This window comes from Peromyscus californicus, unplaced genomic scaffold, assembly GCF_007827085.1.
Source record: "Peromyscus californicus insignis strain IS unplaced genomic scaffold, ASM782708v3 Scaffold_7__1_contigs__length_154581171, whole genome shotgun sequence".
NCBI classification, from domain to species: domain Eukaryota; kingdom Metazoa; phylum Chordata; class Mammalia; order Rodentia; family Cricetidae; genus Peromyscus; species Peromyscus californicus.
Window position 1 is genome coordinate 689,167 of NW_026294595.1, and position 15,518 is coordinate 704,684.

At 48.7% G+C, this 15,518-nt stretch overlaps 1 protein-coding gene across 2 annotated transcripts in view; it reads left to right on the plus strand.

Moving 5' to 3' along the window:
• Positions 1 to 15,201, plus strand: part of LOC128100403 (nuclear receptor subfamily 6 group A member 1) — a 257,953-nt gene extending 242,752 nt beyond the window's left edge. The window contains exons 8-9 of one of the 2 annotated variants that reach the window (XR_008214784.1): positions 5,483 to 5,991; positions 15,092 to 15,201. Coding sequence is in view for 1 of the 2 variants with exons in the window: in XM_052722537.1 (XP_052578497.1) it covers positions 5,483 to 5,515 (33 nt within the window). In the remaining variant the exon portion in view is untranslated. Of the gene's footprint in view, positions 1 to 5,482; positions 6,502 to 15,091 lie in introns of those variants that run through there. The other variant, XM_052722537.1, reaches the window with a different exon arrangement.
• Positions 15,202 to 15,518: the final 317 nt, after the last annotated feature.

Here is a 15,518-nt window from a genome sequence, read left to right on the forward strand (position 1 = left end):
CAACACCTAGTTTATTACCAGACACTGCAGAGGGCGTCTGGGAAATGGAAGGAACCAAGACACACAGAAGGACCGGACAAGCTGGCCTGAAACTGCTTTTCTCACGTGGGGCTGCCAGCTGTGCGATCCATTCCGTCTGGGATTCCAAGGATGAGCTGAGGTCCTCTGGCTATCGAGCTCGCCAAAGACTGGGATGAAAATCCTACACATGCCCGTTAGACCCCCGTAAGGAAAGTGACCCTTTCTTTGGGCAGGGCTACCAGGGCTGGCCAAGATTAGGCAGGGTCTGAGAACAGAGGCTTGGGGGAGACCCTGACACCTCGGCCTGCCCCTCATAGTCTCCCTGAGACTCAGTTTCTACACCACACCGTAAGAACACCTGCATGCCCCCGGAGTCCTCAGAGCTTTCGGAAAGGACGCACAGCCAGCAGCTCCCGTTCCCCCGCACCCCCGGTCGCTCCCCCCCCCCCCCGCACCTTTCCAGGCTGCCTGAGTGCATGGCTGGGAGGAGCGGGCCGCGGGGGCGAGAAACGGGGATCATCGGACTTGGGGTCCAGAGGGTGGGGCCGAGGTGGAAGCTGCTCGGTTGCTACGAGCAGCCCTAGCAACGCACCCATTCAGCAGAGACAAAGGCGCTGTCATTTGAGCACAGAGGCGCTGCAGTGGCTCTTGTTCTCGCAGACGGCTGTGCCCGTGGGTGGGGGCGGGGTGGAAGGGGGCTGGGCCCGTTGGGTGCTGGGCGGCTACGCGCTCTGATGTTGCCTGGCTGTGCGCCCCACAATCGGCCTGCAGGGGGCGCTCCGGCCCCTTTTAGCAGACTAGAAGCGGACCATCCGAGTCAGCCTCAAGCCTACGTCTGTGACCACACCCCTATGACTAGCCCCATCTGTGCAGATGAGCCTGCTGCACCACTGGCTGCCTACTTGCAGCTCCTTTAGACGCGTTGACCTCCTCCCCTGGCTACTAGACCAAAGCCAGCAGGGCCTAGGGTTGGGCACTGAGCTAGGCCCAGCAAGAGTTCAGAGAGCAGGCCTCTCTTCCAGTTCTGGGTATAGTGTTTGAGGCTAGGCAGTGCTGGTCTGAGACTGTGGACTCGGGGTCAACATGGCTGACCGTGACTGGTTGTCTCCACTGTCCTCTAGGGTGCGGCTGAGCCCCACCCCAAAACCTGGGTAGGGCCTGTGGTGTCTCCTGCCTGGCCCATCTGCCCACAGGTCCCCTGACATGTCTTATTGACCCCTGGTTTGGAAAAAGCACTTGCCATGGGGTTTGGAAGGGCTCTTGATGTAGGGGCCCATCATTAAGGACCCAGGTGCACAGGGTGGTGTCTGGAGGCTGGGCCAGGGGATCAGAGACTGGGAGACAGGTGAGCTGCTTGGTTATGGCCTCTCTGCCCAGCACCAGCTCTAGAAAGGGTTCTGCCCACTTAGTCTCTCTCTCTCTCCCCAGGGAGGTCCCCTAAGGTTGTTCCAAATCACTTTCATCTTGGGGCAGCGCGGCGAGGAGTGGTGGGGGCAGGGTTTGCGCAGGAAGAGCTGTACCTGAAGTCCTGAATCCTGTCAGTTCCGCAGCCTGAGAAAGAGAACAGGGTAGATTGACTCTTTCTCCCGTTTCCCTTTGCCCTGGGAGCCCTTGCCCCTCCCCAAAGAGGCCTTGACTTTTAGGTCTGCTAGCCTGCAGGCTCTAGCTTTCTAGTGCTGAGGACAAGGTCCCTGGGGCCGGTCCCCACCTAACCTGCCCTAGCCTTAGCTGTGTTCCCAACCCTACCCATCACACTAGCTGGTCCCTTGTTCCAGCCTTACTGGTCTCCTGGGTTCTGTAATGGAAGAGAAAGCTGTGGGGATCCTGAGTTCATGGTTCCCTAGTAGGGGGAAATACTTAGGTTGATGAATTGTGCACAGGCTAAGACAGGAAATGTGTTTTCCCTCATTAGGCCCCCATTATCAGACACCCTAAACATCCGTTCAGAACTTTCCACGCTCCCTTGGTTTCTTTCCAATGGCCCACTCATTGTACCCACCCATTGTAAGCAGCATAGACAAGGAGGATGTATGGGCCCCGAAGACAGACCTCATGTCACTAAGGGATCCCTATCCACTCTGTGGCCTGGCCTCCCACTTTGCTTGGATCAAGGGCCCAGGACCACAGTAGAGACACTGAGGGACAGCGAGAAACAGGAAGGAATCAAAGCCCGCCCTGGCCCCCTCTAGCCCTTTGGTCTGTAGCACCCACAGGAGCGGAGAAGGCACCTTCCTGAAGATCCAAAGCTAAATGTTTTGCCCTGTGCCTCTGCATAGGGGTGTAGATGTAATTCTAAACGGTCTTATTAAATAAGAAACACAGAGCCAAATAAAGAGTTAAAAGCCCAGAGATTGAGCAGTAGCCAAGAGCTAAGACCACCTTATCTTACCACTCACTGCCGTCCTTCCCCTGAGAGAGAGACCTTCTTCCTGTCTCCTGTCTTTTTATTACCTTTCTGTTCTGCCTTCTCATTGGCTGTAAACCCAACCACATGACTTCCTCATCACTGCCTGTCTATACAGACCTCCAGGTCTCTATGGTTTGTACTGAGATTAAAGGTTTGGGTTGCTGCTTGGCCATGTCCTTGAACACACAGAGATTCTGCCTGCCATGTGATCAAAGGGTGTGTGCCACCACCGCTGGACTTCTGCTAAATGGCTTGCTCTTAGCTCTGATCTCCAGGCAACTTTATTAACAGACAAATAAAATCATATTTCAGCACAAATAAAATATCACCGTAGAGGAGCCTAGTGTCTCACCTCCTTTAGGGATTGAGTGTAAAGGGCTCAATATTCAGGGCAAGGACAGAGCTTGCCAACCACAAAGTACCACCATATTTGGGTCTCATGTGGCCCCACTGATGAACAGAGAGCCAAGATAGTGTGGTCCAATAGGTCAGACTTGGAGCCCAGGACTTACTCAGAGATCATGTGACAATAGAAAAGGTGCTACCTGTTCAAGCCTGAGGCCAAGACCAGAGAACATTGAACTCCTAGGTGTTCCAGCCCTCAGGTCCCTGGTTCCCAGACACAACTGAGTTGACACCACCACCTTTTAACCCCAAAGACAGATCACTAACCCCTAGAGCCAGCTTGACCCTTCTGTGGCCCCTGCACTTCCTTCCTCATGCATTTCCTTTTCATATTCTTCCCCACCAAACAAAAGCATCTTTCTGAACTACCTGACCCCTACAATAAAATTGGAGTTCCCTATAGCAGCTTTAGAGTCCGGAACTGTCTAGTCTCCATGTCCCTTCCTGCCCCATTTCTCACCAGCCCTCCTTATGTTGCCCATTCCTCTGGGTCCCACAATGACCCCCTCTGCATATAACTTTCACACCTTAGCTGAGAATCAGTCTTTCCCCATAAGTGGTCCCTCTGTTCCCACACTGCCTTGGTTGTCCTTTGGTCTTTCAGCCTTGGTGGTACCACACTGTGGGTGGATAGTGCAAGATGGCCACAAGTGCTATGGGATTCCTTTCTGTACGCTGTGAATATGTGCTGCTCTGATTGGTTGATAAATAAAGCTATATTAGACTATGGTAGGGCAGGATGGAGCCAGGCGAGAAAATCCAAGAGAGACAGGAAGCAAAGCAGAGGTGGAAGAGATGCCATCCTGCTGTCCAGAGAGCAGGATGGAATGGCACACAGGTAACACTACAGAACACGTGGTGACATATAGATTAATAAAAATGGGCTGAGTTTAGTTAAAAGAGCTAGCTGGCAAGAAGCTTGAGCCATAGGCCATGGCCATACAGTTTGTAAATAATATAAGTCTCTGTGTGTTTATTTGGGTCTGAGCAGCTGCAGGACTGGGCAGGACATAAGAAAACTTCCAGCTACATTTGGCTGCCCAACGTGGAGCAAGAGTTTCCACCTAAAACCTGAGAAAAAAATTAAAAAAGATTCTAAAAACAGCTTCCTAGTTGTGTCTCTTAGGCTAGCCATGAGCTACAGTATGGCGGGTTCACAACGGCATGTGGGCTTGACCTGCAGCATGGTGGATTTCCACTATGGTACACAGAGGCAGCATCTCCAAGCTATGCAGTATGCTGCATGGTGGATTTAGCTTTTGCTAGTACAGACAAAAAAAAAAAAAAAGGTTTCTGGGCTACATGCTGCTGAATGGAGGCATGGACCCACTGCCTCCCAGAGTCAGAGGACAACATGGCTTCCAGACCTGGAGGTGAATTACTTCCGCCATGTTGAAAAGCTGAAATGGGTGGAGTCAGCAGCCAAGGCTGCTTCCTCAGTACTAAACGCACAGTTTAGCAGTTTAAAATCTCTCTTGGTCAGAGAAGGATTATAGATTCACAATAAGACAGATTCAGATGGAATAAAACTCTAAACAGTTTACATCGTGTGTAAAAATGTACGTAGGCTTGGAAGAGAGAGAAAAAGGAATATATGCAGTTATATAAAGAGATAGTTTTAAAAAATAAAGTCTTTAAAAACACAGTAAAAGTAATATAAAAAATAAGCCACATATAGATGGAAATCACATAGAGTCTAGATTATATTGTCTTTGAGATTTTTAACTGCAGAAAGACATTTGATTGTAAAGGCTGCTGAATTAAACCAATATATATATTTTAAAGATATCTTGACTTTAAAATTTATGTCTAAGGATACGCTGATTTGAAAAAGAGGTTCTGCTTTTGTTCCCACAGAAGATGAGAACCTGTGGGTTGTTTCCAGGCTAATTGGTTTGATCAACCAAGACCCCCTTAAAGTTCTCTAATGACAGCCATGGCCCAGATGATCCAACATCCAAAACAGCTTCAAAGCAACTGGCTGAGACAATGCAGCCTCACAGACTACTACAGTCAGGACTTGACCATAATTCTTAATTTTCTCAGGACCCCTATAAGATTGCCAGTGCCCGCCGGGCGGTGGTGGCACACGCCTTTAATCCCAGCACTTGGGAGGCAGAGGCAGGCAGATCTCTGTGAGTTCAAGGCCAGCCTGGGCTACCAAGTGAGTTCCAGGAGAGGCGCAAAGCTACACAGAGAAACCCTGTCTCAAAAAACTAAAAAAGAAAAAAGAAAAGGGGATATAGATGTGATAGGATAGAGAGTAGCAACTTATTTAAAATGTTTTACATTGCTATGGATTTTAGGTATTGATACAAATTTAAAGTTCATTTTGTTATTATATATATTTGTTGTTTTGTTTTGTTTTTGTAAGACAGGGTTTCTCTGTTGTTTTGGTGCCTGTCCTGGATCTTACTCTGTAGACCAGGCTGGCCTCGAACTCACAGAGATCCTCCTGACTCTGCCCCACAGGTGCTGGGATTAAAGGCGTGCACTACCACCGCCTGGCTGTTATACTATATATATATTTCTACTCTGTTTAAGGTATTATGTTTATGCAACTCATTTAAAATTGTAATGTATAATTAAGAAATACAGGTTAATAATCATCTATGATAATCACACTTACAGTCATGTTATGTTTTCTAGGTATACATAGATATATTTCAATTAGGTGGATAATCTTCAAACACTTCACAGACTTATAGAATACGGCATTTAAAATGTTTTAAGAACTTAAACTTTTCTGGACATTGAGACAGCACCAATCATTTCAAGGAAGATGATGGACATCAAAGACACTTCATATGGAGTTTATCTTCTTCTTGGCAAAAGTTTGTCATTTAGGCAAGAAACTGTTCTTGCCTGGACTGCTTGACAAAATGTTGTGTCAATTGGACATGCAGGACACATGGAAAAATGACCACTGAATTTGCCAAAACAAGGTGAAGTGGTCCTTCAGATTTCTGCTTCACAGAGGAGACTGCCAGACATTCTGCAGGACACAGGGAGAAGCCACTGAGAAACTCTAGCCCTATAGGCTGAAGATGGATGCCCCAGTGTTACAAAGGAATTTTGGGTGACTGTCCAGGCAGCCAGCTGTCTCTGCCATTCTAGATTTTTGGAAGTTGCTTACAACGCTCTTCCTGTTTACTTAGGTAATATTATATCCTTCTGAGATCTTTAATATAGACTAGATAGTTATAACTATAGTTTTCCTTAGTCATGATAAAAGATAAATTAGATATGAAACCTTTGACTCACAAATATAGGATAGATAGAATATTTTCTTTAATTTTGCCAAATAAAAATAGACTAAATATTGTAACTGTAATTTTTGCTTGGTAACTATTTTATTATATGTAATATTACTGTGTTAAAGTTAAAAACCTTCCTTTTTGATTAGACAGAAAAGGAGAAATGCTGTGGGATGTCTTTCTGTATGCTGTGAATACGTGTTGCTCTGATTGATTGATAAATAGAGCTACATTGGCCTATGGCAGGGCAGGATGAAGCCAGGCAGGAAAATCCGAGAGAGGAGAAGAAAGGAGAGTGGGGCAGACGCTGCAGACGCCGCCAGGAGAAGCAAGATTGTTAAGTACCAGTTAAGCCACAAGCCACGTGGCAAGGTATAGATTTATAGAAATGGGTTAATTTAAGATATAAGAGCTAGCTAGCAAGAAGCCTGCCACGGCCATAGTTTGAAAATAATATAAGCCTCTGTGTGTTTATTTGGGTCTGAGTGGCTGCAGGACTGGGCAGGACACAGGAAAATTTCCAACTACACACAAGCGTTCTCTGTCATGTGAACCAGCACTGGCCTGGGGGTGGAGGATCTGTGAAGTATGAATGAATGAATGAATGAATGAGCAAATGAGTCTCCATTCATAGAGCTTTAGTGTGCATCAGGTCTTGTATTCAGTGCTTAAAGGTTATCTCAGTTGGACCACCAGATGGTTCCTTAAGGCATGGAGGACTTCAGTCCTCATTAGATGGGTCTACCAGGGTAGATGTGAGCTACAGCTGGTTACAGAAGTGAGGCATTGCTCTCCTGCCATGAAACCAGACATTGTGGGTCAGAAGGAAACAAAATCACCTCTGAAGAACAAGTGAGGCTGGGCTTATTCTGGTCTCTCTGGCCCTCATCACTGTCCTGCCCAATTTGTGCCCAAGACAGAAAGGTTGGGCTGCAGGTGTAGGGAAGGAAGAGAGACACAGAGAGATGGGAGGTGTGATGGAAAAGAGAGGAGAAAAGGAAAGCCAACCCTGGGGAAGTCACAGGGGATTCAGACCCCAAGGACACAGCCTGGAATGAGTCAGGGACGTGTCTTATAGCACCATGCCCACAGGAACCAGGAACAGAGGCAGAGAAGAAGCCAGAGACTGGGAGAAGAGAGAGCTTAGAGGATGAGGACAATCCTAGCAATGCCAGAAAAAAATATCAACAGATGGGAGGGGAGAGAAAGAAAACATTGACAGCCTGAGAGACAGAAAAAAATCAGAGAAAGTTCAGAAACAAAAGAAGCCACAGGTTAGGGGAAAGGGAGGGAGGGTGAGGGGGAGTCTAGGGTTTCCACTGCTTGCACCTCTGACCTGAGTGCCCCCTTCCAGCAGGCCTGGGGAGCAATCCTGGTCATGAAGGGGCAGTGGCAGAGTGCTGAAGTAATCACCATGACAACAAGCTTTCGTCACCTTCCTGTTCTGTGTTGAGCTAGAGAAACCTCCCCAGGGATACTCAGACATATGGGGCAGAGCTGGGATAGAGTCTCTGAGTACTGGGGACCCTGAGCTATGTCAGGAAAGGAGACACAGCACCCAGTACCCTGCATTTAAGCCAACAGGGTCCTAGGGACCACGTTTGCTCTATCATTGCAGGGTCTGCCTTGGTGGGGCCCTTTTCTCTGGAAGCGAACCCCTTTCTTCTTGCTCCACCCTCTGGTATGCACATGTGTGTGTGGGTGTGCACATGTGTTTCTGCAGGTGTGTAAGAACATGTATATGCATGCATGTGGTGGTCACAGGTCAATGTTAGGTCTCAAACTCAATTGCTATCCACTTTACCTTTTGAGACAAGGTCTCTCTGGACCTGCGGCTCACTCATTCAGATAGTCTGGCTGGCTAGTAAGGTCCAAGGACTCTCTTGTCTCTGCCTTCTCAGAGCTGGGGTCAGAGGTACATGCTGCAGTACCCAGATTTTTATGTGAGTGCTAGAGATCAGAACTCAGGTCCTCATCCTTGAATGACAAGTTCTTCACCTACTAAGCCATCTCCCTAGGAAGTCCTTTCTTTTTTCCATACTAATCTAGCAGAGAATGGTCAAGTCTCCCAGGTCCAGGGGGAAAGACAATATGGGACAGAACCTTTCCTATCCCTGCCTTGTCCCCTCGCCACTGTGCCATCCTTTATCTGGGTCATGGTCAGCCTCTACTTTCCAGATTGTCACCTTCAATGGGACTTTTTTTTCTGCTGTATCCCCAGCACCTCACATCATGGTAGGTGACCTGGCTGTGACTTGAATGGATGAGTAGTGGTCAGGGCTCCCCTCTCGAGGACCTGTCTGTAGTCAAAGCTGACTACCCAAGAGACTAAGAATCCAGATACAGGCCAAGCAGTGATGGCACACACCTTTAATCCCATCACACAGGAGGCAGAAGCAGGTGGGTCTCTGTGAGTTCAAAGCCAGCCTGGTCTATATCAGGCTGCTTTGAGGCCTTGGGCAAGTAGATAACTGTACAAGTCCTCAGTTTCCCAATCTATGAATTTGTTTTGAGATAAAACTGGGAACTGGGCCTGAGCAATCTCACAAGTATCAGAAGCAGGACTTACAGCCTCAGCCCTCGTCTCTGAGGGAGTCTTGCTACTCTGAGGATGCTGGGCCCTAGACAGATTCTACCCCTGATTTGGGAGCATACCTTTGTTCAGCCTTGCCCTGTTATTATTTTTGGCCCTGAGAGGGAGTGGGGGTAGGGAGAGCTGACATGGGGGACAGTCCCCCAAGGGACAGGGCAGCAGTGCCAGGGACCACTCCTTTGGGCTGTCATACTCTTACCACCTAGCCCCCAGGCTGGCACCATCTGTCCCTGTCTGGGTCCCCAACAGGTCTGTAAATCCTGTAGACAGGGACATTCAGGTTCTCTGACGCCAAGCCATAGTGGCTTTATTGTGTGACTTAAGTATCAGCCTCCTCACTGAACCCTGAACCTTTGCCATCATAGATAGGGTGGCCTGAGCCAACTTGGCAGTGGTCTAGGGATACCTAAAGTGAGGGCCTCCTTGCTGCAAGCCACAGGAAAATGTAGTGGAATTCAGCTACTATCACAAAAGCTACTACTTGGAAAAGTCAAGGACTTTTCCAAAGGTCAAGCCATGGCTTAAGAAGTCTTGGTGATATTTTAGCTTTTGTATATATATTAGCTGGTTCCTACAGAGATTTTCTTGTAAGCTATGTATACTTCCAAGAACTCCTAACAATGTATTTATCTAAAATAACTATCAAGCATCCAAGGCCAAATGATCTCCTAAACTAAGGTAACACCCTTGTGGAAACAACGCCTGTCTCCTAGGTCAAGCGGATAGCTTTATTTCTTGTGCAAGCTGAGACCCTCCTTTCTTATACAGCCTTACTAACATTATAGACTCCTAACTTCTTACCTAACCATTTCTAGGAATGTAGACTGAGCACATAAATCCCCTTTTTGATATTAACTCTCAGTCGGCCTCCTCCTTTAAACATTCCCTTTTTGGGTTGTAAAAGAAAGCCTGACAGTCACTGACTGAGGAAAATACTTACCTGCCTTTGTGACCCTGTAGGAATTCAAGTCTGGTGACCTGGCTGGAGGTTGCTATTGCTTGGGTTTACAACTGAATACCCTAGAGAACTTGAGGATGAAGGACTGAAAGGTATAAGGAGGATTTTGACCAGAGAGAATTTGAGGACAAGATAGAAGATGAGGAAGAGCCAGATGGGGAAGAACAAGATGAGAAGGACCTAGAAGAAGCAGAATTAAGATAAGATAATTGCCGGGCACACACCTTTAATTCCAGCACTCAGGAGACGGATCTCTGTGATTTCGAGGCCAGCCTGGTCTACAGAGTGAGTTCCAGGAAAGGCACAAAGCTACACAGAGAAACCCTGTCTCAAAAAACAAAAAACAAACAAACAAACAAACAAACAAACAAACAAACAAACAAAAAAAGATGAGAGAATTAAGATAGAACTTAGAGGGGACAGCAGATAAAGGTAGAGAGAAATGAGGCAAGAAAGGAGCTAGGCATGAGAACAGAACTGAACCTGGGTAGATGGGATTTTATCCCAGAGGAATAAAGTAAACGGACAAAGAGCTTGGTGTATTTAGATTCATTTTCCAAAAATAGTAATTAAAAATAATAATTAAAAATAATTCTCTTTGGCCGGACGGTGGTGGCGCACGCCTTTAATCCCAGCACTCGGGAGGCAAAGCCAGGCGGATCTCTGAGTTCGAGGCCAGCCTGGTCTCCAAAGCGAGTTCCAGGAAAGGCGCAAAGCTACACAGAGAAACCCTGTCTCGAAAAACCAAAAAAAAAAAAAAAAAAAAAAAAAAAAAAATTCTCTTCTGGGCCCCTGGGAAGAATATTATTAAGACTGGTTTTTTAATAATATTTGAGACCTCCTGGTGATCCTTGAAGTGGCCCAGATACCATGACCCTTGACCATCCCCTTGGTAGGCCACAGCCTCTTCAACTGTCCAGTGAACCAAAAGTCCTCTGTCATGTCCCACTGTGGACATAAGGACACCATTTGCCATGCCACACTTATCCCCTCTTTGTGGAATGCCCCACTTTGCTGTTGGATACTTTCTGTGATGGAGGCTCACCCCTTGTTTAGTTCTGGCAAACTACACACCCTGAGTTGCAGTGTGCCAAAGCCCCATTCTACATGGCCAGGGCCTAGAAATACCTGGAAGGAATTGAGGCCCACAGCAGCAGAGGCCCAGATTGGGCTAAGATGCACTAGGAGGCCAACCAGCCAAGTCAGGCCCAGGACAGGTAGCAGGGCCAACACCAGCTTCACCATGGCCCTGTAGGGAAAGGAGGCAGAGCTGAGAGGCCAGTATGCTCCCTTGGGTCTGATGGATGGAGGAGCACCCAGAAAGAGGGTCTGCAGCTGCAGACTGTAAGAACATTTTGCAAAGCCCTTGCATGGACCTTACTCCCTTCTAGTAGGGGTGGTGGTACTGGGAGATGAGATTTCATCCCAAGCCTAGTTTGCAAAAATGAGGGCAGCTGCCCAGAACTGGGCAAGGGTATGGGGTGCATGAGCCAAGAAGGCTCTGGACCCCCTCTCCAGGGGCCTGGGCTCCCTGTTTTCTCAGGGACTTTCTGGTTGAGTGGTTCTGCTGTGGTGGGGACGGCTCAAGCGAAGAAGGGAACAGAGGAGGCAAAGCTATAGGAAGAAGATCACCCCATCATGCTCCAAAGGTCATGGTGCTGGGGAGTGGGAAGGGTTCTTGGTAGAGCTGGAGACCTGAATCTTTACTGAATCTTTACTACTCAGATCCCGAACTGCGGATGTCCTGATTTGGGGAGTCCACCTGTCTTGTCTCAAGCAAACTTTCAGCACCTTTTGCAGACAGTGAGGCCCTGGGACAGTGGCCGGCATACACAGTGCCTCCTACAGCATGACATATCCAAGCATAAGTGCCATAAAAGTAAGACTACACATGTACTCCTCTGTTTCACATGGGCTTATGCTTGGCCACACATCCCAACACATACTCACTGTGCTCACACTCAACCAGGCTCATGTGGGGTGCCAGCTGGCCTTGCACCCCAACCTCATCCTGCCCTCCAGCTGAGCCTCACCACATCTGGAACCTGATCTTCTGCTGCAGGCCAGGCTGTGGGTTCAGCGTGTATGCATGGTGGTGGGTGCTGGGCCAGGATGCAGGTGTTGGCATGGAGGTTGGGTGCCAGTGGGCAAGAGGAATTCCCTCTTCCCGACATGTCCCTCCCTTGTGGCACCCACACCTCCGAGCTCACAGTCAGCACAAACAGCACAGGCCTCACAAAGGCCCAGATGGCATCTGTGTGCACACTGAGCCAGCAGTGTGCAGAAGTCATGGGGGTTCATTGCTAGGGTGATGGCCACAATGGCCACAGGAAGGAGAAAATGGCCTTAGGCCATGCCACCACTTATTTCTTTCAAGGATCCAGCACACAATTGTCCCTTGGGATTCCTGGGTCAATCTAAGAACCAGGGCAGAGTGTTGTGTTGGGTCTGGGACCTGATACTATTGGTTGCAACAGAGAGAGTCAAGTCTGGGCTGAAGTCTTAGGGCTGGGAGCCAGTGAGCAGGAAGGTGGCAATTGGCACAGTGTTAGCTGGTTTCAGATTAGGAACTAGAGGTGGGGAGCTGAGGCTGCTAAGTGGGGGGAACTTAAGAGAAACAGGCTGGGTGAAACTAGAGTCTGATAAAACTGAGGAAACTGAGCTCACATCAAAGACAAGTGTTAGAGACAAGTACTGGGTGGAACAGGTCTGCGGTAATGATGAGTGCCGGGTGTTCAGCAGTACTGGCTACTGTGTATCAGGTAGTGCTGAGGTGCTGTTGGATGTTGAATGGTACTGATGGGCTTGGGGATAGGCCCAGGTGTGGAGCAGTGTTGAGCAGCAATGGAGAAAAGAACAAGGGGTCCTCACCCCAGCCTGCAGCGTAGTACAGCCTTAGCCTGGGGCCCCGGGCACAGACTCACAGCTACCACTTTGCTCCATAGCAGTAGTCCCTCCATTAGCATCCAGGAGAAGGCAACCAGAAAGAGAAGATGCATGGCAGCTGTGACAGTCACACAGGCCACCTGGAGGAAGATGGAGGTCACCAGTGAGGTCAGCTCTGGGCACAGCTTACCTTGATCCCATGACTATGTTTGGCATTCTCATTCAAACAGGAGTCAGGGGAAAGGTCTCTGTCACTTGTACCAGCTGGGTCTTTCTCCTCTGGAATTTCCCCCACACCAGGGCAAGGAAGCCATCAGCAAGTAAACAGTGGGAGGAGACCCCAAAAGGCCTCCCATGCTTTCCTAGCCCCAGAGCTTATAAGCCACCTGCCGGCTGCCCACTTGTTGGCCCTCACACACTTGCTGGTCATGAGGAAACCCTCAGCAGAGGCCAGAGAAAGAGTGAGATTTTTATGAATTGTGGTCAGCTCAGAAGTGGGGACCCTGTAGTAGGCAGAAGAGTTGGCTGGTGAGGACAGCCCCATGAGCCTCAAGCCCTTTCAGCCTGGTCTTGCTTGGATCCCCCACTGCTGGGCTCATGTTGGCAGCAAGGGGCCCAACTCACCCTAAGAGAAGCTCCAGATCGAAGTCTCATGGGGATCGCTATGGAATCTGGGAGGAGACAAATAGAGCCCTGATGTGGGACATTTCCTCACCCAGCCACCAGAAAGAGCAGGAACGTGGTAGCAAGAGCACAGAGGGACACGCCACAGCCCACACACAACAGTCTTTAGCAGTGACTCCTCTTCAGGACTTCCCTGCAGGGAATGACAGCAAGGAGCCCATCCCCATCCTGGTTTGTACCAGACTCACCCTGCCTGGTGACTTCAAGTCTCTCTAGGGGATTAAGGATGGCAACAACAGTACCAACCACCAGGGACTAGGCATGCACACAGTAGGTGTTTAATAAATGAGCACTTGAGTGTATCTTTCTTGCTGGATCTCCCTAAAAGCTACCCCTCCAGGCAAACTTCTACTGACTCAGCAGAGTTCTGGACTGGAAGTGAGTGACACACCCAGGGGTACGGTCCTGTGGGGCAGGTGATACCCATAAGGACCCCAGACAGCTGGTAGAAATGAGGCCACCAATGGGTTATGATGTGATGTTTACAGAAAATAAGTCTATAAGTCGTCCTGGGCTCTTCCAGACCCAGTGTCTTTCCATGGCAGTGCCTCTGTCTAATCTGACCTCTTAGCACATGAGCACGGGGGTTCCTTTCTGGCTCCAGGGAGCCCATCTTCCCTGTCTTATCTGGAGTCTGCTTCCATGCTGACTGGGATTAAAGGCGTGTGCCACCACTCCTGGCTCTGTTCCCAATGTGTCCTTGAACTCACAGAGATCCAGAGGCTCTCTGCCTCCCAAGTGATAGGATTAAGGGTGTGTGCCACCACCGCCTGGCCTCTGTGTCTAATCTAGTGGCCGACTCTGTCCTCTGATCCTCAGGCAAGTTTATTAGGGTACACAATATATCACCACACTGGAGGGTTGAGGAGTGATGTTTGTAACCAGGCCGATGGAGGCTTGGGAGGCTATGCAGACAAATTGCTATGGTGGCCACAATGGGAGTTCATGTGCTCCAGAATGACCCACTGTGAGCAACAGAGGTTTTCTTTAAATGCCTCAAGGGTTTTTTAAAAAAGGAATTGGGAGTTTGGATACTGCATACTGTGAAATCAAACCCCCTGCCACGAAAGCCTTTCCACGCCAGACTATAGAGAACCCCTCCCTCTTCACACCACCCCAATGACCGTCCATAACTCAGATGGTCTCCAGAGCTTTCTGAGTAGCACCCTGCCTACTGTCGTTGAGGTCGCATGGTTTTGTTTTTAAAGTGCTGGGGATAGAACCCAGGGCCTCATAAATTCTAGGCAAATGCTCTGGTCCTGAGACACACTTCTAGCTTTCATTCTCCTGAAGCCCAATGCAGAGAAGACTCCCTGAATACCACCTGTCCACATATTCCTATGGTGGGCCAGTGTGATTTTATATGTGTTTGTATGTATGTATGTATGTACGTATGTATGTATGTATGTATGTGTATGTTTGTAGTATGTATGCATGTATGTGCTTGTAGTATGTATATATGTATGCATGTGTGTATGTATGTGTATATGTATGTATCATGTATTCATTTTAAAATTTCTTTTAGTTATACAGCTCTAGGATGGTAGCTTTGCTCTATCCCCTTAAGATGGGGTCAATCATGCAGTCTTCCTGGGCACCACAGGGAACAGGCAGTTTGACAGCCCAGTGAAAGTTGCTTAAATTATTTATGTGGCTATTGTGAAAAGTGCACATTACTCCCCTTCTGATCCCTGGAGAACCATGGGGATTTCTGAGGATAAATATGATAGGGTGTGTGTGTGTGTGTGTGTGTGTGTGTGTGTGTGTGTGTGTGTGTATGTGTGTGTGTGTGTGTGTGTGTGTGTGTGTGTGTGCGCGTTACTTGTATGCATGTCTGTACACCACATACATGTAGTGACCTCAGGACCTTGTATCCCCAGGACTGGTGCTACAAACAGCTGTGAGATGCCACATGGATGCTGCAGATGGAGTCAGGGGTCCTCTGAAGAGCAGCTCTTAGCTGCCAAGCCATCACTCCAGCCTGGTATGCTATTTTGAGCATGTTTAGACCTTGGCTGTCCAGTGAACAAATATTGGCGCAGGGGGGCAGAGAGGGGGGTTAACCAGACAGGTGCTTCATTATCCAGTACCTGGGCCTGGTGCTGCAGGTGAAAGGTCACAGCTGTGCTCAGCAGTGTCCCACACCTCACGAGAGTGTATCTGACTGCACTTGGGTGCTTAGGAACCTGTAGGGACAAAGGGAGATTTTAAGGGTGGCCATACCACAACTCAGGGCCTGAGGTCCAGCCTCAGGGACTTGTTGGAAAGCCCTGTTTCCTCTCAGAGTCTCAGCTCTAAAACCAGATC